Source organism: Taudactylus pleione, unplaced genomic scaffold, assembly GCF_031769625.1.
Source record: "Taudactylus pleione unplaced genomic scaffold, aTauple2 ptg000026l, whole genome shotgun sequence".
NCBI lineage: Eukaryota > Metazoa > Chordata > Amphibia > Anura > Myobatrachidae > Taudactylus > Taudactylus pleione.
The window spans coordinates 9432030-9456286 of record NW_028284428.1 but is presented as its reverse complement, the minus strand read 5'-3'; the positions used below and the strand labels follow the sequence as shown (position 1 = coordinate 9456286).

The following is a 24257-nucleotide window of genomic DNA, read 5'->3' as shown; positions in this document are numbered from 1 at the left end:
AGGGCCAAATGTAATAGGGTGAGAGTTTAGAAAATGTGAGAGTTTAGCAGTAAACTCTCACATTGGTTGAGTTTTATCTTCAAAATGGGAAAACATCTGAATAAAATTTTAAATCGTGAGAGTTTTTTAAGTCTAAAAAAACATGCAAGTTCACTCTGTTACTTTGTTTTTGGACACTATTACATTGACAAAGTTTAAAAAGTCTCAGAAACTCTCACTTTTCTAAACTCTCACCCTATTATATTTGGCACTATATGTCCCTTCTAGTGCCTAAACTTAACCCTCCGGAAAGTGCCTAACACTAACCCCACCCTCTTGGTCCTAACCCTAACAAACAAAAAAAAAAAGTGTCAACCATTTGTGCGTCGACCTTTTGTCCCTGTCGATCTTTACTGTGTTGAGCTTTTGTCCATGGCGAACTATAGCCTGGCTAACATCTGGTGTCTACCTAGACATTGTTGACCTTTTTACGGTCTATATATAGTCTGGATACCTCTGTAGTTGTCCCGAGAATTCTATATAATCCTATTTCTTTCTACAGAGCAACCCAGCAGCATTAATTGTTATGCTTTTCCTTATATGTAGATTTAGAAATGTTTAAAATGTTAATTTGTTAAAACAACGTGGCCATAATTAAAGTGTCTCTGTTCAGAACGGTCTGCAGCTCTAACTAATTAACTATTCAAGGCATGGGCTGAAGACAAAACTGTGCCACACAAGGTAAACTGCATTAAAAGGTACCAACAAATGAATTTTGAAAGTTAAAATTATTATTTATAAACTTTATTTTTCCTCTATGTAAAAACTGAAGAGGAGCTGAATTCGTATTGTGCCTTTATAGCGCTTTGTTGATGGGAATAAAATAGTGAAACTTAAGAGCAGAAATTTTATATGAGTCTAAAAATGCAGTGCGCAATTTTTTGATCTTGGAATTAAAATTTCAGGTCATTTCAGTTTTATTCAGTGTTTACAAAAAGGACAAATAACATTTTTAGTTTTCTGGTACCTTGGTGCATTTTAGCTTGTACAGTGTCAAATTTAGCCACTGAAACTACATTTATTTCACAGAATTCTTCTCCACTCACCTTGATTAGTATACTTATTAAATTTGGTGGCGTTAGTTATTCAGAGAGCCCTAAATAGGGAAACATTTTATTATGGCTCAGGTTGTACTTTAAAAGTGCTCAATACTGAAATGCTACTACTATTTCTTTAATTTTGCACAGAAAGCGGTCAACGTCAAGCTGACAAATCCATTTGGGTAATGATGGAAAATACTAATGTAAATTCCCGAGTTATACATTAGAGTGTTGACAAAGAACTCCCCCTCCCCCCCCCCTCCTGGAAATTTAGAGCCATTTTCATTTATTTATGGCACCATACACTAAAAATGTTTCAAGTTTGTTCATTCCTTGCTCTGGTCAAGTATGGCTGTTTTCAGGATCTCAAGAATAAACTATTATGCAGAGATCTGCAATATTGTTGCAACAAAGTAAAAGACTAACAATTGCCTCTGTCGGGGCAATTTCCTGGGTCGGGGGATCGTGAAAAGTCAATATGTTGGACAATCTCGATTCTCCGATTCCGGCTCGAAAAAGGTTGGAATCAGTGAGTTAGGGATTGTTAACATGTTTTTTGCTGATCCCCCAATATATATCGGATCAGCATAACAATATGTGTTTGGATGTATGCCCCGTATTAACTGGCTGCCAAGTATCCAGTTATGAAAAAAGAAACAGGGAATGAAGGCGGTAGTGAGAGAGTTCAGTTCATAATCTCAAATATAAAAGGCAGCATAATGGTTAATAAATTGCTAATTATATTATCAATCAATTGAAAGATAAGACCATTTAATTTTTTTGTTTTAACATTTTTGTTTGTAACACTATTTTATATCGTACTAGGGTTTACAAACGTTGTTGTGCTGAATTGGCTTTTTCAGATGAGCTTAACTAGCCTTGTCCAGAGTTAAAATTTAAATCTGATCATTTTAGTCTGCTTGTCAAATCTAAACAATAAATCACAACCATCATCAAAAACACTATTGAGAGGAAAGCGGATGAACTCAGAAATGATCAAGAAAGCTGTAAGATAAAAGGGAGGGAGAGGAGGTTTGATGGACAGGGGTGCAGATGGTACACTTGCCTCGATCTGGGGAATGTGTGATTGCTGCAGTGGATGCGGAGAGCCTCTTACTGATTGGTGAGTCCACTGGTTTTTGCAGACTCATTGTAGATGAGGACAGTTTGTCACAGGCTGCAGAGAGATGCATCAGACATTGATATAAGAAATTACTCATGGAAAACAAAACACTTATTTTTATATTGCCTGTAATTTCTCTCAATGCAACAGTGACCAGACTGAAACCAAGCCACAGAGAAATGTCAAAGGTAATTTGTTGGTATTAAGCAGGCAGCAGCTCATTAGTCTTGAAGGTGGAAGCATATAACAACTTATACCAGATATAAAGCCGCTTGAAACAATAGCATCCAGACTTTGCTACCAGTAGGAGGCACTCAGATAAGCTGGAGGACCAATTTACTGCATTATAGTGCACCCATCACTTACATGCAGAGGTAACTTTTTTGTGAGCGGAAACAATATTTTTGAGAATGTAGCATTTTAATTCACTATCAGAAAGACTAATTTATGAACTGCAAAATCTGCAGGCCGGAAATGCTGCACGTGTGCTCTACTGTGCCTGTACAGAGCATTTATAGTCTTTGGAAGAGACTTTGAAAATATGCACCCAGTTATTCAGATTACCCAATTATTCAGATTACCCAATTATTCAGATTACCCAATTATTCAGATTAGAAGATCTCCTGAAAAATGTGCAGGGTGGAAACAGAACAGCAGCAGATCTAAATCGAAAACACCAAGGGGTAAATTTACTAAGTGTCGGTTTTGTTTTTATGGGCGATATTTTCTGTCGGTTTTGCAAACCGCCTATTTACTAAAAGCAAAACCGACAAGAAAACCCACCAAATGACAGACTTTACAACATTGGACCAACTATAGATTATTTTACATAGACTAGAAAACAACCTGCATATTTACTAAGCATCAGTTTACAAACCGACCACAAAGGGTTTGTGATGTAGAAATTGCATGTGGTATGTTTTACCCTGTAGAAAACCGCCAGGAACTGTTGGTCTATTTGTCGTCTGTTTTCATCGGAAAACTCAAACACACCTTCTATAGCAGTTGTCAGTAAACTTACCCCCAAGTGTTTTTTCTTTATTGTTTTCATCTTTATTATAAAACCCTGCTTGGTTAAAGCAGATTTATGGCTTAAATGAACCATGAGAGTGAGGGGACATCGGGACGGATGAAACAATTTTTGCCCTTAAATGTGCTTTCTTGTAAGAGCAGGTGAACGTGTGGAAAGCTAGGCGCACAATGTTACATAAATATGTGTGCTATGGTTTTGCCCTTAAAGTAAACTGTAATAATTATCAACTTGCAAGTAACTAGCTACACAACATTGATGCCCAAAGGCTCACTGGGTTCCAGAGAATTGATACGCAGCATTCTCATCATTCTTGTGTCTGCACACAATTTATGGCTACATTTATTGTGAGTAACCTGCCTGATGATGGGTATACTTTCAAATTTATTGCATTCATTTTTGTGCATGGAAAATGCAGTTTCGCTTTTTATGCACGATGGTGTAATGGTTAGCTTTACTGCCTCACAGAACTGAGGTCTTGGGTTTGATAACCCTAGTGTGTATGTGCATGTGGTAGGGAACATACATTGTAAGCTCTACTACAGCAAGGACTGATGTGAATGGTAAAATATGCTCTGTAAAGGGCTGCGGAATACGTGTGCGCTATATAAATAGCTAATAATAAAATAAATAATTCTTGCTAAGCAATGCAAAGCAATATGACTAATTCCGTTTTATTTTCAAACCTAGAATTCTTAACATCAATTCAAAATAGTAGATTTTTGTTTCTTTACTTTACATAATTACATTTATTCTTTGATTAAACTGCATGAAACATTAATGAGTGTGGGTTTATTTTGTGGAAAATATTATTTCCTATAAAAATATTTAATTCTAAGTTTACCATGATTCTCTAAAGCAAATAATAAAACATGATAATGTAATATATAGTAAATACATAAGCTAAGTCTTGAGTTGGGTACGGAGTCCCGGCAGTCAGAATGCAGACGGTACTAACTGCAACCTAACCCTTACTTCCTGCCGCCTAACCCCCCCTCCCCCGTAGCCTAACCCAAACTCTCCCTCTAGTACCTAACCCTAACCTCACCATTGGGATGTCAACGGTCGGGATACCGGCACCGGGATTCAGACTGCGGTCGGTAATCGGACCGCCGGCATCCTAACTGCCGGAATGCCGACTACATCCAGTCTTATTTTCTGCACAAAATTTGCCAATCCTGCACGTATTCCTATGACATGATTTGTAGAAGTTGCTGTACAACTTGTTATAGCCAAAACCTCTCAGACAGCCCCACAATCAGGGGTTAAAGTGGGCCAGAACGGGGCGGAACTGCGTTACATCACTTCTATTTGGAGAGAGAACCAGTTCCGCCTCCTCCGGCCCACCTCAGCTAGGCGCTGCAGGGAGGCTCCATTTGCCGGCCGCCCGCTGAGATTTTGTTACCAGTGGGTGCCCGCCTCCTTCCCCGCAGCGCCAGCAGGAGGCTGAAGCTCAGTCCTGAGCTCCGGCTTCCGGAGTGCACTATGGGAGAGATGTCATGACATCTCTCCCATAGTTCCGAGGAGCAGCCAAGCGGACCGGATGGCAGCAGACGCAGGAGCGGGCTTAAGGTAAGTTTTTTTTTTTTTTTGTATGTGTGTGTGTGTGCGGCATTATTACAGGGGGCATTACTGCACGGGCACTATTATAGGGACATTACTGCAGGGGGCACTATTACAGGGAGCATTACTGCAGGGGGCACTATTACAGGGAGCATTACTGCAGGGGGCACTATTACAGGGGGCAATACTTCTACAGGGGGCATTACTTCTAAAGTGGCCACTACTACGGGGGCATTACTGCAGGGGACATTTCAATTGTCGGAATTACTGCTACAGGGGGCATTACTAGTAGGGGAATTATTTCAGGGGGCATTACTGTTGAGGACATTACCGCTCGGGGCATTACCACTGTTGGTAATACTAAATGGGGCATTACTACAGGGGGCATTGCATAAGGAGAACCACTCCTGGGGGCACTGTGTAAGGGGCACCACTACTCTGGGCTCTGCATAAGGAGCACTACCACTATGGGAACTGCATAAGGGGCACTCCCACGGGGGGCACCACTACAGTGGGCATTGTATAAGGGGCACTACTTCTGTGGGCAATATGTGTAAGGGGTACTACTGCTGTGGGCAGTATGTGTATAAGGGCCACTACTATTGTGGGCAGTATGTGTATTAGGGGCACTACTACTGTAGGCAGTGTGTATAAGGGGCACTGCTTTGTGTCATAACATGAATAAGGGACACTACTATGTGGTGTAATGTGATTCAGGGGCAATATGTGTGGTGTAAAGTGAATAATAGGATACGGCTACTGTGCGGCGTAATTTGAATCAGGGATACTATTGTGTGACCACGCCCCTTTCTTTTGAGACCACGTCCCTTTTTTCAGCATGCACTGTCCCTTTATTAAAGAAGGTCCAAGGGGGGGAGGGGGGGGGGGGGTGTTCCACCACTTCTCTAAGACCACTTTAAGCATTGCCCACAACAGTGATGTCAATAGTCCTTCAAAGGGAGGAGTTCTTAATATAAAAGGTACATAGCTGCCTATCAAATATGGTTTCCTCAAACTATGGAATGAATACATTTATGGGCATTTTATACTTATGTTAACCCTGCATGACCTTCCTGAAAATCACCAAGGTCTTCATGCGGAGAAAGTGAGAAGTGAAGTTCCCCAGGATTGAGTGGACCTTCATGTGTAACCGTTTCTATGCAAGCTTGAGTTTGGGAGTATAGTTCAAACTGATGGTAGTGGTAGCCAATAGGAGAAGTAATAGGGAATCAAGCTGCTATCACTGTTAACTGAGCAGACAAGTTAGCTATACCTTCCAGCTCACATGTAGTTTTGGACCATGGTAGTTATGAAAGAACTTTAACAAACTTATTTTCACCTGAAAAAAAATAATTTGCAAATAATCTCATCATTTGGGAATTTGATTTAAAAAATAAAATAACTGTTGGTTTCCTATACAACTACAGTAATATGGATCTCCATAACCCCCTGCACTGTCCCAAGAGTAACTTGAACAGTTCCATTACAAAGGAAGGGAGATAGAAGCGATCACTCCTATGTTTCATATATGCCTCCCAATTACCATTTTATCAGTACTAAATTTGAAAATTATTTCACAATTACATCCAGTGTCCCCTCCACTAGATTTCAGTTTGTCTTGGAAAAGGACAGATGAAAGCATTGCATACCAAGCAGAAAAGGGTAATCCTGCAGTATACATTAATTATAGCAAAACCTTACTACATTTAATGGAGCATACGCAAGGTCAGATTTGTCAGATGAACGATTGAACGATCTGAACGATTTGATGAACGATTTGAACAATGAACGATTTTTGACTGCATTAAAATGGATGGAATAGTCCAAATCTGACTGCAAACACATCAGATGTCAGATATCGTTATCTGACCATCGGGAACACGCATCGTTCATCGTTCAAACATGTCATATTTTCCTTCAGATATGAACGATTGAATGATTTTTTAAATCGTTATCGTTCAGATCTGAAGAAAAATCTGACCGTGTGTATGCACCATAAGACAGAGGATATTTTTACATGGAACTCCAACAAGCACGAGAGATTTTCTGGATACAGTATACTGGATTTTCAGTCAGTGAGAAAGTGGAGAGTGTGCTGCATTATTTTCCATGTAATGGGGGATGGGAGGATTATGACTAGGCAGGAAATCCTGCTAAGAGTTCATGTATAATAACACAGAGCTAAGACTCGGATCTATGTCCCTCTAATGCACTGGTAAATCCATGTAGATACATTGCTAAATCAGTAGAGCTACATTGCTGCTTGGAAGATGCATTAAATTCATTTCTTGTATCTAGGTAATCGGCGATTATTTCCAGTCTACATCAAAATAATGTAACGGGCAAAATGGTATAAACTGGAGACAATCATGTCTTAAAAGGAGATAAAAATGTTTTGCCATGCTAAAAACAAAATATAACATAGAAAATAATTTCAAATACCTCCTAGAAAATGTTAGGGACCAAATAACCTAACAAAATTCATTGCGTTCCAACTGGTTTCTGGCCTAAATCTGTAACTAGATCAACAATGAGTTAACGATGTTTAAAAAGGTGGTGGTGGGGGGACGCATTATAATATTTTTGATATTAGCTACAATAGCAATGGTCTATTATGCTTAATACATGTCAAAAGTTCTATTCCCAGAAAGTAGAGTCTTTTATGAACATTTGATGCATAATACACTGAAGTTATTACAACTTTAAATACAAAATAAAATTTAAATAGTATTAAGGACTGGCACAGAAAACATTATTTTGTTATATAAATAAATACATTTTTTTAAACAGCAGAAATAGCAAACAAATATTAGTGATGGCAAGCATGGAGTGTATAACAGTACAGGATGATGCTGCGAGGACCGTCATGCAGTATGTTCTGGATGTGAGACACAAACTACTGGACAATGTGACAGTACACTTGTGGACAATAAACTGATCGGTACGCTGTTTAGGGTAGACAGCTGGGTTGGTGATGGAGTTAATGTGACTGAACACTTAAAAGACACAGTGGTACTGTGGTTCTTATAAAATACCATTGGAGGACTCGTCAGCTGCAGCAGAGGTCACAGGGTCTGAATCAAGGGTGTTGGTAGTTAAACCTAGCACAGGGGGTGGGGAGCTTTCTGATTCACCTGCACAGCACAAACCAGAGTAAAACAAGAATGGCATAAAATACAAGAATCAGGGTTAAAATAAATGCAGTTTACAGCAATATAGAAAACAAAGGATAGAAATAAATACAGTTTATAGAGAAAGCCTGTAAATAAACTGCAGCATATGTTAATCACAGAGAGAAAAAGGAAGGATGACATAACTGTTTGGAACAAAGACAACTTTGATATTTTGTATATTCTTTGCTGTATATAGGCCCACATCATATTTGAGAAATGTAGCTGCAAATGTGCCCTCACAGTGACTGCATTACGTCACCTCACTCTCATTTTGCATTGTCACAGGTCTATTAACCCATCGCTACTCTGCTGCAAGATGAGAAAGCAATCACTCTGTCTGGGTGGGCTAGGACTCATTGAGGCTCTATTTTATAGGACTGCTCTATACTTAGACACAAAACAGACATACAAAACACTGAGTGTACTGACGATCTTATGTCAAAGGAGATTCTACATTACAGGACAGACCTACAAAGCACCGTAGGTTAATTTACCCTCTAATAAGTCAGAGACCGGTTCTAGGAGATCATATGTGACAACACTAGTAGAACATGAGGAATTATTTGAAAAGACCTGCAATGCAGGTTAGAAGCACTCACCATCTCTTACTGAGCCGGCTACCAAGGCCCCACCCCAGGACCATCGTTTCTGCTTCTGTTCCAGCTGCTGGCTTCTTTCTTGGGCACGCCGCATCATAGCCTCTAATCGCTCCTAGCCAAATGTGCAGACAAATGAACAAGAAGTTGGTTTGGGAGCTTCAGTTTAGATGTAGAGCTTGTCAGAATGTCTTGTGATTAAGAAGTGCTGCTGATTGATGACAGACTCTTAGGATCATAAAAAGGAGAATAAGGAGATGATACTCTGCACAAGGAGGAGGCTACTTTTGTTCCTCGTCACTGGCTGTCACTAGAGGGGTTGTAGTAAGTAAATAACACAAGTTGCATCACTGGCTTTAGCATTTGGTCCCCTGTGGTGTTGCAGCCAATGATCTTTCCCTTCAAATGAAGAACGCTTTCACAGCATTAACTCATTGCAGCCACACAGAGCCGGTTATAGCAGAGGGCTCTTCATACAGACTGTGGAAGCTACAGTATCACAGGTCTATTACAATATAAACAATGTACTTCTGTATATTGAATTGTGGTACAAGATAAAATGCTCAAGAAACATTCTTGTAAACTTAAAATGACAAAGGACAAACACAGAGCACATATGGTTGGCATTAACAATAATACATTTCTACATTTTGGTGCCAGTTATCACATTCACCATGTATTGTCCAGGAAGAGATACAACTGGTATGAGAATGGATAGGGTGGGGTTGTAACCTTACATGCATATAGAAATCTTAGCCTACTTTGATAAATGGGCCCCATTGTGTCCCAATCCTTGGTATCCTTGCAAATCACAGTAGAGGGTACATTATCCAATACATACTCTAGAACTATTGGTACGCATATAAGAATATAGACAGAAGTAAAAGAAGCTGGTTATATGGGGTGGGGCATTATCTGAATGATTAAAGTAGATAGGGACTGGTCACGGCCTATATTTTATATGGACGAACAGGCGAATAGTAAAAACTTACTGGCATTTATCACTAGACATAGAAACAGGTGTCAAGTGTGAGGGTAGTATAATTGGCTCAGGGTGTCCTCCCCTCTCATTTTGGCATTAAGCATACTGGTCCTGATTCTGAGTTCCAGGCAAACTACCCACAAGTGCGGACAGGCAAATTTACTACACTATGCTAATGTGAGTATGCGACTGGCTTTATGCGTACAGTCACACCACTCACTGCAGTTCCATCTGCAGCAGTCATCATTAGTATCAGCACTTACACCCAGCGGCGTAACTAGGGTATTTGGAGCCCAGGGCAAATTTGCCCCCCCCCCCCCCCCATGTGCGCACGCAGGAAAAAAAATGGGCGTGGTCACTTAAAAATGGGGCGTGTCAGCATGACACACCCCTTTATTTTCACGCTGAACATTCCTATCCATATGCACCTTAACCCCAGTAGTACCCCTTATACAGTACCCCCAGTATGCAGTTGGGGTCCCTCTTATGCAGGCCCATAGTGGTGCCCCTTATATAGTATCCCCAGTAGTGGTCCCTCTTATACAGCCCCAATTAGTTCCCCTTAATCAGTACCCCCAGTAGTGGCCCCCCAAATGCAGTGCCCCATGTAGTGTTCCCCCTTAAGCAGTGCCCCCAGTAGCAGTCCCCACAATGCAGTACGCCCAGTAGCGGTATCCCCTTAGGCAGTGCCCTTTATATAGTGCCCCCAGTAGTAGTCCCCCCCCCCCCCATGCAGTGCCCTTTATATAGTGCCCCCAGCAGTAGTCCCCCCCATGCAGTTTTCCCAGTAGTGGTCCCCCTTATGCAGGCACCCAGTAGTGATCCCCCCTATCCAGTGCCCCATGTAGTGGCCCTTCCTATTACTGCCCCCAGTATTGGTCCCCCCAGTGCAGTGCCTCTAGTAGTAGGCCCCTTTTATAATGCCCCCAGTGGTAGTTCCCCCCCAAGTAGTAGTCCCCAGTAGAGGTTCCCCCTACCGATTAAGTGCCCCCAGTAGTAGCCCCCCCAGTAAAGGTCCTCCCAATAATGGTGCCCCCAGTAGTAGCCACCCCTCCCCCAGTAGAGGTTCCCCCAATAGTAGCCACCCCCCTCCCCCGTTGTGCCCCCAGTAGTGCAGACAGGTTTAAAAAAATATATATAAAAATATACTTACCTGAATCCACGCTGCTGCTCCGGGCCGCGACACCACCCGCCAGTCCTCCCGGGCTGGTGCGCTCAGCATTATGGGAGAGACGCGTCATGATGTCTGTCCCATTACCCACTGCAGGAGCCGGACGGAAGCCCGGCTCTTGCAGTGGGTGCTGCAGCAGTCAATGAGAGTCTATCTGACTCTCATTGGCTGCTGTTTTAACACATGCATCACCGCCAGCGCTGGCGGCGATGCGTGTGTTCTGCACAGCCTGAGCCCGCCTCCTAGCGCTATTGGGCAAGCGCTCAGGGGGAGGGAACGGGCTCAGCTGTGCAGCATAGGACCGGCGCTGGAAGCCGGTCCTGTGTAAATGTGTAGCGCTGACCGCACTCACTGCGGTCGGCGCTACACTGGTGGCTAACTAGGGCGGGCCGGACCGTGGCCGGCGGCGCCCCCCGCGCCGCTGGTCCCATGGCGCCCAGGGCACGCACCCTGCCCGACCCCCCCTAGTTACGCCACTGCTTACACCAACTCCATGTGGGCTGCAAAAGATCTACCAGAAACAGGTTTCTCATCTCCGAACACACGCTTCAGAGTAGCGCAGAAGTCTGGCTACATACCCAACGACACGGTCTTGTGTGCATTGGCAAGGCAGCTGCCCAGAAATGCCCATTTCATGGATGGAGAGATCCAGCCATACACGGACCAAACTAGCTGCTCTAGTATGCTCCATCATAGTGTATAAGCAGTCTACAAATATTTGTGGGATGCATCTGCTTTTAGTGCTTGATCCACTTAGGTGTGAATTGCCATTGCACCGGCGAAGAAATGCACGGCTATTTGCCTCTTCACGTCCCGATCTCACCCCGGAGTCGCACATTTTCGTACGCAGCCCTATGACACTTTTGTTACTACTTTATACTGTTTTTACCACCAGTACGAGAACATTTCCATGCACTATATTATGGTAAATCATTACACAGATTCTGGTCACCACACTTCTCTACATTTGTATTAGCAGTTATTTATATAGCTCACACATTATACAGCACTATACAGATAATATTTAGCCATTCACAGTGGAGCTTACAGTCTACATTTCCCTCAATATGTTGTTTTTGTACAAATGACATTAGTTCTAAGGGGTTGGGTACATGATGCCGGCGCTCAGGATCCCGGCAGTCAGAATCCCAACAGGGTTAGTATACTGACACCTGTCTGTAAGTATCCTAACCCTACCCCCTAAACCTAACCCTCCCTCCCCGCAGCCTAAACCTAACCCTCTCCCCCTGCAGCCTAACCCTAAAACTCCCCTAGTGCCTAACCCTAACCCTCCCCCTAACCCCAATACTTACCGTCGGGATGCCGGTGGCCGGGATTCTGAGAGTCCGAATTCAGACAGCCGGGATATCAAGTACATCCCGCTCTGAGCAACAGAACTAACTTGCACTAAATAATTAATACAAATCTAAGAAGGATGGGGGCTCAAATAACATACTAGTTATAATATAGAAACACAGAATATCCCAGGAGAAAACACACAGGCCATCTTTTCTGCTTACATTTGGTCGTAACATGTTTGTCTTCTGTGTTCCCACTACAACCGCTAGGAGACTATACCATGGCTCCATCACACTTTCTGCAAAAACCATTTCCTAATTTTATGTTAGACTCCCTTCCTCCAATCCCAGAGTGTATCCTCTTGTTCTCTTATTTATACTGCCTTCCGGGAGTATGGTAATGTTTTTGATATATTTGAAAGTTCTATACCATCACCTAGGAGTCTAGTTTATCTATGCTGTACAGGTTGAGTCTCCCAAATCCAAAATGCTTTGGAGCAGGGCGATTTTGGACATCAGATTTTTCTGTATTTTAAAATATTTGCACACCATAATGAGATATCTTGGGAAAGGCACCCAAGTCTAAAGACAGAATGCATTTATGTTTCCTATACACCTTATATACACACAGCCTGCAGGTCATTTTATACAATATTTTGTATTTTTTGGGACCTTAAACAAAGTTTGTGTACATTGAACCATCATAAAGCAAAAATGTGTCACTATCTAGGTCGTGCTAAAAAAAATTCAGTATTTCGGAATATTCCGTAATATTTGGATATGGGAGACTCAACCTATTCATGTTAAGCTGTTAAAATATTTATTGATCATTTTTTTTATGCAACCCATGCTCAATTTTAGTAGCTCATATTTGATTATTTTCTGTTTTATCATTGTCCTTTTGGGTACAGTGCCACAGAACTGCACACATTGCTTGAGGTAAGCCCTTGACAGTGGCCTACTGTGTTTCCACTTTGAAATCTGGGAATTTCCTGATGTGCTCTATTTTTTTCTGATCAAAATGTCAAAATTCCCTGTACATTCCTTTCGGTTAAAACACTGCAATAGAGGCTTTAAAAGCCAACATTAATGCTAATGCATACAAAATGGCAGCCCCTGTATCAGAGGCGTCACCGGGTATGGTGACACCCAGTGCGACACTCATCTATCCTTAGTGCGCACTCAAAAGGGGGCGTGACCTTGTGTCTGCAAGGCCACGCCACCTGATGTGCAGTTTTGGGGGCATGATCACGTGTCACAACCCCGTCCTCGTCACACTGGGGGGCTTGCCCAGCTCTTCAGGAGCTGCTGGGAAGCACGCGGCTTCCCTCAACACAGTGTGGATGACCATCACTGGTAAAGCTCTGCTCTGTGACACCATCTGAGGGGATGACACCAAAAGAGCAGAGCAGCCCTATTTTATTGTCACCCCCTCGATTGTTGTCACCCCCTTAGTGACACCACTGCCCTGTATGATTTCTTAATTTTTGCAGTCTGCAAAAAAGCCACAGTGAGTAGATTCCTACTCCTATATGCACTGTTCATCTACTCCACCCCCTCTCCTCTCCATACCCTTCCCATTTTGTCTCCAGTCTCCACTACGTCCACCCCATCTCCTACTTATGCTAAATGGCCACCATTAGAGACTGATCCTCTTATAATTGCAGAATTTCTCCAGGAAGGAAAAGTTTGAAAGTAGCCTAAACTCAGAGCATCAAAAGCTGATCCTACTGTACATCCCTTCCCTATCTGCCTGTCAGATTTTATTCAAGGCTTCACCATACAGTACACCTGTCCCGGCCTATACCCTTGCTAAGAAGGGCATATCGTCTTCTATTTTCTAACTTTCATGCAGTAGGAATGATTAGAAAGCTTTAAGTCTAACACACAAAATAAATGTTCTATGTAAAATGACACACAGAGATACAATAAATTATTTAATGCATATGCAGCTGTAAGAGCAGAGGACAGCCTGGACCTGGCCTGATGCAGAGGTCACACACAGGTCTTGGGTTGCCACCCGTCCTGTATTACACAGAATCGTTCTGTATTTGAAAGGGACATGCTGCATCCCATATTGATTCATTACAGGACGCAGTTTGTCCGTTTTCAGGTCTGGTGTGGTGCCGCACTGCCAACGGCACCCGGCAGTGACTGCGTGAAGCAGAATTGAGAGAGAGTCTGAGGATGGAGCGCAGCCTTTCACTACTATTTCTGTGGGACAGATCCCTGACTGCCATAAAAGTGAGATTTTGATTGCACATCTAACTTTCTGTGTAAGGATAACAACTGGACCTTGGTAAATTGGATAAAATATACACAAAAGTGAAATGGCACTTATAAGGTAGTAGAATTTTAATAGATCTGTTTTTCTCCTAAATTAGTAATAAAAAGGTTTACATACATTTAAAAAAGGAACGGAGGACACAACCAGTTAGAAACAACACTCCTAAAATGCCCACTTGCAAATAAAAGGCAACTGGACAGTTTCTATAACAATAAAGTGCACATAAAGATGGTGTGATAGACATGTCGCACATACACTGCCTAAACTGTTTTTTAAATCCACCACTGCCAGACTGACACACAGGGGGAGGAGATTCAAATTGTGTGCAATGGCAAAAAGTGCCATTAGAACGCTGGTATTTCGTGACCAGCAATTTTGCTAATTTTCCTTTGCTTCCCTTAGAGATGCTCAGGAAAAATTGCCAATGTTGGGGTACTGTATTCTACTGTGATGTGTGCAGCTAAACATCACGGCCGCACATCACTTGAGAATTAAATACGGGCCACAGATTTTATTGCTGCCCCAGAGTTATAGAGTTCCCGAAGATTAAACAACAACGATATTAATAAAATATCAATATTCTGCATTAAGTCACAGTTTCTGATTTTTTTTTTTTATTCCCCACAGATTGTTTTTTGCCTCATATATCGCTGGATTTAAAACAAACAAACCTTTTTACTAATATCCTGTACTTTCCAGCCATGTAGTATACATTCACATTCAAACTATATGACCTCCCCAAACACTTCAGCATTTATCAAACTAAAGCACTGTTGCAATTTTTATTTTTAACATGTAACTATTTATACTGTGCGGTTTCAGTTTGCACTCTTTGTAGCTAGATGATTAACTAACAGAAATGGATGCATCCAGAGAGATCAAAACTGCCTGAAATTACCATGACAGCCTCACATACCCTCAATGTTTTTAAGGTTGACTGTAAGAACATACCATTTCTCGGGGGAGCATAATGCAGCCATTATAAGGAAATTGCTAGACCTCTGGGGGAGGTATGATGTATTTAGCAGACACTACCGAAAAAGTCATCAGCATATTGATGAGAAGTAAACAACAAATTACATATATCTACTGCAAGAAAAATGCTTGAGAAATAAATATATAATAATAATAATAATAATAATAATAATAATAATAATAAATCATGTTAGGTTATTTTACGGTGCAGATACTAGTTATCTACTTCATAGTGAAGTATAGAATGGCCTTACAACAGACTGTAAAAGTACCATTATTGTACCTGCTGCTCAGATAACACAGGGAATTCTAGGTGATATGAGTCATGGGCAGGTTATTCTGGAGTACCAGAAAATAATCTACAATTGGGTTTTACTTTTAATGTATAAATAGGGCTTACAAATGAAGACATGTCAGAGTACAAACTGAAAAATTCATGTGGTTCCACTTCAGATGGCAAACCTTATTTTCACATATAGCAGAAATAAGCACAGGTTATATGGCTGTCAAAAGTGGAGACTATTTTGTAGATGGACTTGTAGTGGTGTTGTCATGGGGAACAGAGAACAACCACTGCAGACATCCAGATTAAATGAACCGAACATTCTGTTTTTTTCCCAAGGCTGTGTATAAAACTCAAGCCTGGCTCTTCTGGAATGCTAAACTAACAGCAACAAAGGCAGATTATTCACAAAGTATCCTAAACACCCACCTAGGATTTGGCTGGAATAGGGGCACCAACAAGTTTTCTTGTGATGGATTGGTTTAACTGTAGTTGCCATGTGTGTCACATATCTATGTATATGGGAATACAACAGACTAATCAATAGTTAAACGGTTCATAAGCAATAATGTTTGGATAAGTGGCAGAGCGAATATGGGAGTAGCACACCAGTGCCCCTTAGCTTGTTTGCCCATCTTTTATCTTATTTGTGGTCTGCCGTTGCCCCCCACCTGTATTTTTCCATGTAACAAACTTCAAATTCAACACAAATGAAAACAAAGTCCAGAGGATAATAAATGGTAAGAATTGCATCGAACATGAAGAAAGCCGATAGATGTATTTTTCCAGCTGGTTAATAATGAAAAAGAATAAAATGATAAAAATAGAAACATTTCTAGGAGCAAAAAATCTCCAGGTTCAAATCTTTAAAAGCCCAATGGTGCATATAAATGGTACGATAAAAATGCATAATATGAACGATAACGATATCGCTCATATCGTTAATTTTTTGGTGCCTTCCAACCCTCAAACGACCAGCGATGCACGGGCACGTATGGACGATAATGATATCTACCATCGCCCGTGCATGCAGGCCAACCCCGTCGTCAGTGGTGTGCTGGATGATCGATATCCATCATCCAGCACACCAGGAAGGTGCAGTGAGTTCAGTCAGCGATATCGTTATCGCTGACTGATCATAACATGTATACGCACCATAACACTGATTCTTAAAGTTACAAACATTAGCAGATATGAATTCCAGAAAGCTACCACTGAGCTAGGCAGCCAGTGTTAAAAGTGGTAGCTATATTGTAATTGGTCCGAGAGCATCAATGAGACAACCATGTAATCATAAACCCAGTACGAAAATATCCCTCTCATACATACTTTCTGATTTTATTTCTGATCATTAGTCAGTACACTGCATTCCTCTGTTTTCCTTAAACAAACACCTTACTCCACGTAACTAGAAGTACACTATATACAAGCATTCTGACTAATAATGTCAGATGTAATTAGAAAAATGATTGATCCACCAACCGCAAATAATCTTTAAACTGTGAAAAATTCTAAATAGTTGAAATAAAATGACTGCAAACATGGATAACAATCAATCTCTGAATAATCTGCATTTGCAGATAACAATCAACTTTAATAAAATCTTTATTTGCAGATGTGAAATCAATACAGGAATACATCACCATATGTTAACCCCAGACCATTTTTGAAATAGCAAAGCTGTAGGTCACTGTTACTTTAAATAATTTGAAATCGAGCAGTAGTCAACCCATCAGAAAATCTATTGTCAGTTTCCTGGGTTACAATGTATATGTGACAGACAAACATTTAATTAAAGAGAACCTATTATGTCTTATTGCCAAAGAAGATGATTTGAGGTATTTAGTGATTGCACAACAGACAGGGTTACATTCATGGAGGTTTATGTTCAAAATAGCTTTATTCCCATGTATCAACAAGGGATTAAGTGAAAGCACATTTATCCATGCATATATAATTATTATAATATTTAGCATACTTGTTAAAAAAAAAAAAAAAGTAAAATTAATTAAAAGTTAACATATTTGAACATGTAAACCCTCTACACCTCCCACGATAAGAATGCAATCTTTTTTTTCTTCTGGAAATATTCTCTTAAACTGTGAATATTTGGTAAATCAATTTAAAACATTTGTATTATAAACTACTGTGGAAATAATTTCACATTAGCCATTACTAAGGATGCTGAATGAATTGATTTGTAACGGTGAAATGTAATTTATTCTCTCTATCGCTGCATTATTGGGAATCTATGCTGTTCTCTCATGTCACAGGACTATGGTATGGGTGACGATGCTGCATTTATTTAGCTCTGGCCTCCTCAAGTGGCATGTTATGAGAATACAGCACCATAAGCATAGCAAAGAGCTTCCGTTTTATGTGATAATGCTTGTATAATATGTTGTGAACTGGGAGATGATTCTTCTTATAATAATAATATTAATATTGGACGGCTTCCCAACTGTCTGATCCGGCAAGGGCTAAATGACAGGCGTCGACTTCGGTTTAGGCGGCGGGGAAGGGGGGATTAGGGTTAGGCACTTGGGGGGGAGGTTAGGTTTAGGCACCCCTAAGAGAGGGTTAGGGGGTAGAATTAGGTTAGTAAAAACTTACCTTAGACGATCGGGATGTCGCTGTCGGGATTAGAATCGTATGTATTCCATTTATATAGCATTCAAAGTGCTTTACATTGGTCTTTACAGCACAAAATACAAAACAATCTTAAGAAAACAAGGGACATTAGTGAATGGTTGGGTGAAAAGGTGAGTCTTGGGTCTATTTTTGAAGGATTCTAGAGTGGAGTCCTCTTGAACTGTGCGGGAAAGCAAGTTCCATAGAGTCAGAGCCACTAAGCTGAAAGCTCGACCCCCAGATGAATTCCGGGAGATTCTAGGTACTGTTAATAGTTCTTCGTCAACGGATCGCAGTAATCGAGTGCGACAGTAAGGGATCAGAAGCTGCTTCAGGTACCTTGGGCCATGGTCATGTAGGGCTTTGAAAGTCAGTAAGCCACTCATGAAAACAATTTGCCATCTCACCATGGGCGAAACTAGAATTTTTGTCACCTGGGGCAAGGACATAATTTGGAGCCCCCCAAAAAATACAACAGAGGACGAAAAGGGTGTGTGGTTTTGGGACACAGTAATGCCCCTTATTCATTAAGCCACAGTAATCCCCCTTATATATTTATGTCACAGTAATGCCCCATATATATTATGCCACAGTAAGGCCCCTTTTACATTATGACACAATAAGGCCCCATCTTCCTTCTCTTACTTGCCAGGGCCTTGCGGTGGGTGAGCTCGGGGTGGCGCAGGACGGGGCTGCCACACGCTGTGGAAATGTCAGTACTGTCATCAGTGTAATGTGGTGCTGCTCGCAAACCAATTCGAGCTCACGGACCGACAGCCTCTGCTGATTGGCTGCCGGTCCGGAAGCACTGATTGGCTTGCGACCAGCACCACATTAGAATTACGGTGTCTTTGTGCCTCTCAAGGCAGGGATGCGGCTCCAAACCCACAAGAGTAGCAACCTAGCCTCCCGGTAGCCTCTCCCTGGCACCCCCTCAAGTCAGGTCACGTGCTCCCTTAGCCTCCCATCCCTAGTTGCGGCCCTGATCTGACAGGCAGCCAGTGAAGGGAGTAGAGAATGAGAGGATTATGACAAAAACTGACTTACACCACCTACGAGCAATCTAATAGAAATAAGGGAAGAATTTCAATTAGTGTTGCGTTCCAAAGGAATCTCATGTGCTAATACATTGCGGGTTATCCTGCAGGATAACCTAAAAAAAATATTGCTCGCACCACATAGAAGTGCAAGCAAAGATTAACAAGGTTTTGCCCCCATAATTACATGCAATGTGTGAGGCAGAAGAACCTCATTGCTAAATGAAAATTTCCATTAACATATACTTTATTTTAAATAAACTGTCAGCCACAGCAGCTCATGTTTTCAGGATTTCTTTAATCGTTCACACGTGACTGTGTATGTGATTATTGTAGATTTCCATGGACAGAAATTCTGAAAACATGAGCTGTTTAGAAACACTGATGTAAATAGACAATGGCATCTCAACACACTGGGTACATGTATACAAAGCCAATCACACAGAGACGGAGAGTGAGAAGTGATGACTGACAGTGGAGTGGTAGGAAACACGGCATAGACTGGGAAATACAAGGTCATCTCTGTCACTGATAATATGAGTTTTAAAATGGACATCGGAGAGAAATAAATTGCTGTCTTCATCACTCTGACATGGCTAGTCAGAGATCAGTACATAAATATTTATACCGGTAATTTATTATATTTATTTTTACATGAGTTGGAGTAACAAGTAAGTCAGCACAAAGTAAATCTGACAACACAATGTTATAAGATCTACATATATATATTTTTTTAATTCTAAGACGAATTGCGCCAAAAGACCCCTAATCCTCTCTGACTAAGTATTCCCAAATTGCATCAGGTCTTACTTCTTCTTCTCTGATTTTAAGCTTCCGCTTTTCCTCTACAGCCGCTCTTTTGTTGTCCTCGCGCAGCCGTTGCTCCTCCAGCTTTTTCCACCGTTCTTCTATTTGTTTCTCATACTGTAACTTGGCTCTTCTCTCCTTTTCCAGTATCTGTTGGTCTCTGGCAGCTGCAAATAGAAAAATAGTAAAATGAAGCACACACTGTAGACCGCCCGTACACCCATGCCGATGGACAGATATGTCTGCAGACCGCCCGTACACACCTGCCGATGGACAGATATGTCTGCAGATCGCCCGTACACACATGCCGATGGACAGATATGTCTGCAGATCGCCCGTACACACATGCCGATGGACAGATATGTCTGCAGACCGCCCGTACACACCTGCCGATGGACAGATATGTCTGCAGATCGCCCGTACACACATGCCGATGGACAGATATGTCTGCAGATCGCCCGTACACACCTGCCGATGGACAGATATGTCTGCAGACCGCCCGTACACACCTGCCGATGGACAGATATGTCTGCAGATCGCCCGTACACACATGCCGATGGACAGATATGTCTGCAGACCGCCCGTACACACCTGCCGATGGACAGATATGTCTGCAGATCGCCCGTACACACATGCCGATGGACAGATATGTCTGCAGATCGCCCGTACACACATGCCGATGGACAGATATGTCTGCAGACCGCCCGTACACACCTGCCGATGGACAGATATGTCTGCAGATCGCCCATACACACATGCCAATGGACAGATATGTCTGCAGACTGCCCGTACACACCTGCCGATGGACAGATATGTCTGCAGATCGCCCGTACACACATGCCGATGGACAGATATGTCTGCAGACTGCCCGTACACACCTGCCGATGGACAGATATGTCTGCAGACCCCCGTACACACCTGCCGATGGATAGATATGTCTGCAGACATATCTGTCCATCGGCTCTGCAGCACAGCCAATGCGATGTGTCTGTGAACGACGCAGTTTAGAGACATATCGTGTGTACACACTGGCCGAGGGGCAGCAGATATATTGGCCGATCAATTGAGCGGCCAATATATCTGTCAGTGCGTACCAAGCTTTAGTCTTTCTTCTGCACATCAGATTGCAATATCTCTCAAACAAGGCTTGCTCTCCACACGTCTGCTTCCATCTTTTCCAATTGTGCGTCCTTTCACTATGCCTTTTGCATGTTCTGTACTATGCTTTATGTATACTTTTTCTACTTTGCTTTATTACATGTACTGCATTTTCAGTGTTCTGTATTTTACTTGTTGTACCCCTACTTTTTCATATTTCCCTACAGTATAGCATTGCAAACGTTTGTCTGGACAATTAAGATTTTAAAATAGCCTCTCTCCAAGCACCGTGTCTTAGGAGGACAACAGGCCCCATTTTTATTTATTTATTTATTTTAAAGTTGCTGTTTGCACTCGCAGGTTATGCAAGGTGTCCAATATGTTCTTTGGTCAAATAATAGCAGCATTCCTAAATACTTAATGGAACTGCACACTGAAAATCCATTATTTTGGCAGTATAATGGTGCATACACACGGTCAGATTTTTCTTCAGATCCGAACGGTAACGATTTAAAAAATCATTCAATCGTTCATATCTGAAGGAAAATCTGACATGTCTGAAAGATGAACGATGAGCGTTCCCGATGGTCATATAACGATATCTGACATCTGATGTGTTTGCAGTCAGACTTGGATGATTCCATTCATTTTAATGCAGTCAGAAATCGTTCAAGTCGTTGGTAAAATCCTTCAAATCGTTCATCTGACAAATCTGACAGTGTGTATGCACCATAACACTGGTTAACATTGAGGTCAATGGGAGAATTAATAGGACCCGTAAGCTTCATTCATGCACATTCTTATTGGTCCACGTGGTCACAACCCCATAATTTGTATGCTAACAGTTAGAGTGGGTACACACTAAACGATGTGTACCCAGCATGATGTTGTTTGCAGCAGGACCCGGCGGGGATGCATACATACTTGCAGATGCCGGCAGTGACGAAACAACGGCATCTCCCCTGCTTACGATATCGCATCGCCCCCGCTGACAATATTGCCCTTTGGACCTGCATGCAGATCCGTCGGGCGATGTCGCTGACGAAGCGCGCATAGTCAGCGACATGGTGGGTACACACTGGCCAATGTGGACAAAACGACATCCGATCCGCTGTATCCAGGGCCAGCTCTAGGGGTGTTCGAACAGTGCGGTCGCACAGAGGTGCCACCCATAGAGGGCGCACCCCTCCCCAGAATCCCGTTTTCAGCGGGACAGTCCTGTCCCGCTATTCCACCCGTGGGCCGAAGTGGCCCGCTGGGTGGTCAAATCAGGATGTTGGGGACCCCCACCGCCGCAGCTGTGCGGCGGTGCCAGACCCCCGGAGTGTGAATGGATGCATTCATTCACTGGCGGGAGAGGGCTGAGGGAAGCCCAGCCAGTGACAGAGGGATGGGCTTTACACCGAGCCTGACATTATTTGGAGGAGTGCCATGCAGGCTCGCCGCCAAATAACATCACTTAGAGGGCGTGGCCTATGGTAATGAGGCCGCGCCCCCAATTTCGATTCTAGGGCGCCGTTTACAGGGCCGGCACAGGGTGCTCAGACCACTGGAGCCGGCCCTGGCTGTATTGGACAACATATTGTCTAGTGTGCACCCGGCTTTAGTCTATTATACTATAGAAACAGGTGAACCCCATGAAAATCCTGGCTTACCATTCAATTCCCTGAGCTAAACAAAAGGGACAAATTCAATTAGCTGTGAGTCGTGCAGCCTGTTCTCCCAAGTAAAATGCCCATATCTATTCAATTGCAGACCCATGATCAAGCCACGAACAACTCCCGGGCAGCAGTTAAACACTTATCTCTGCTTGCAGCCTCCGACACTGACCATTGTTTGTTTGTGCCTAAGACACAAAGCAAACAGCACATTTTCAAGTAGTTATCAGTCCATTTGTAGATTGGTCTAATTTCCTGCTTCATGATGATGTTGCCTTCAGTCTATACTTTTTATTATTGGCTGATCCAGGTGGATATCAGCAAAGGCAGCCAATTGCATCACTGCAAAGAAGGGGTAGGAAGCCGACTTTTCCTCCATAAATACAAGTGCCAGGTTAATTCAAGAAGGTATTACTGCACCCATACTTTATCTACTTCATTCCATATTCTATCCCATTAGGACTGAAACACATGTATATAAGAAAAGTTATCTTAATTTCAGAGCAAAATTCCGCAGGGTCTTAAAACTTACCAAGACATTTTTCTCTTTCTTCCCGTCTTTCTTTTGCCAACCTTTGTCTTTCATCAGTTTTGAAAAGACTGTCCATACCTTAAAACAGAATGAAATAATGTTACAAACTAAACTTGGAATCTTGAATAAAATATTTGCACTAAAACACACACAAAAATATTTTTATTACAGAGTAACTAAAAATAATACTGTATAAAATATTGATATGAGAGCTCTTGAGAAAGTTACAAAAATAAAAGTAAATAATTGGGTCTGATCACTGACAATATCATACAGACAGACATGATCACCAGGTGTATACACAGTGCTACTAAACAATTTAATGATGAAATAAATGTCATGGGGAGTGTAGGTTAAGGCAAGGGTAATATGTATACAGTATATTTTAGGCACGCCACTCAATTACAATAAAAAATACTTTATCCAGCACCCCAAGCATTCCGAATAGTTGATTACATACCTTTATTTAAAACAAATGAGTAAAATTGGGATTGCAATCACTAAAATGCAACATGATTATGCTACTTTGTGCAACCTTCCTGAATTATGTTACCTACTAAAATACACTCTGTGGAAGGGATTGATATATCATAGTTTTTTATATTCATAATTAGGAACTTTGGATTTATTGCTTTCTGTTATTGATGTATTGTTTTTTTTTTTATTGGTAACCCTAGCAAACTTCCTAATTATGTATATAAAAATGATGATATATGAATCCCTTTCACATAGTGTATTTTAGTAGATAACACAAATCAGAGAGGTTGCACAAAATAATAAATATCAACAACTAAGCAACAAAATCACACACAATCTAGCAGGAAAGTGAAAGCAAAGTACTGTAGGTCAACAGACCACATTCTTCTCCATTATAGTTACAAAAGTGAAGATCAAATACATACTGCATTTAATATTTAGCAAAGCCTTGAAGTAC

The 24257-nt window shown here is 41.8% G+C and overlaps 1 protein-coding gene across 6 annotated transcripts in view; it reads right to left on the bottom strand.

Annotated features, from left to right (window-relative positions):
• MAP7D2 (MAP7 domain containing 2) overlaps nt 1-24257 on the bottom strand; it is a 163919-nt gene that overhangs the window by 42899 nt on the left and 96763 nt on the right. For 4 of the 6 annotated variants that reach the window (XM_088451503.1, XM_088451506.1, XM_088451507.1 and 1 more), the window contains exons 2-6: nt 23324-23401; nt 20039-20202; nt 8568-8679; nt 7831-7929; nt 2146-2256 (exon numbers count right to left, since the gene is read on the bottom strand). In XM_088451503.1, coding sequence (XP_088307629.1) covers nt 2146-2256; nt 7831-7929; nt 8568-8679; nt 20039-20202; nt 23324-23401 — 564 coding nt within the window. The remainder of the gene's footprint in view (nt 1-2145; nt 2257-7830; nt 7930-8567; nt 8680-20038; nt 20203-23323; nt 23402-24257) is intronic. The other 2 variants (XM_088451505.1, XM_088451508.1) reach the window with 1 other exon arrangement.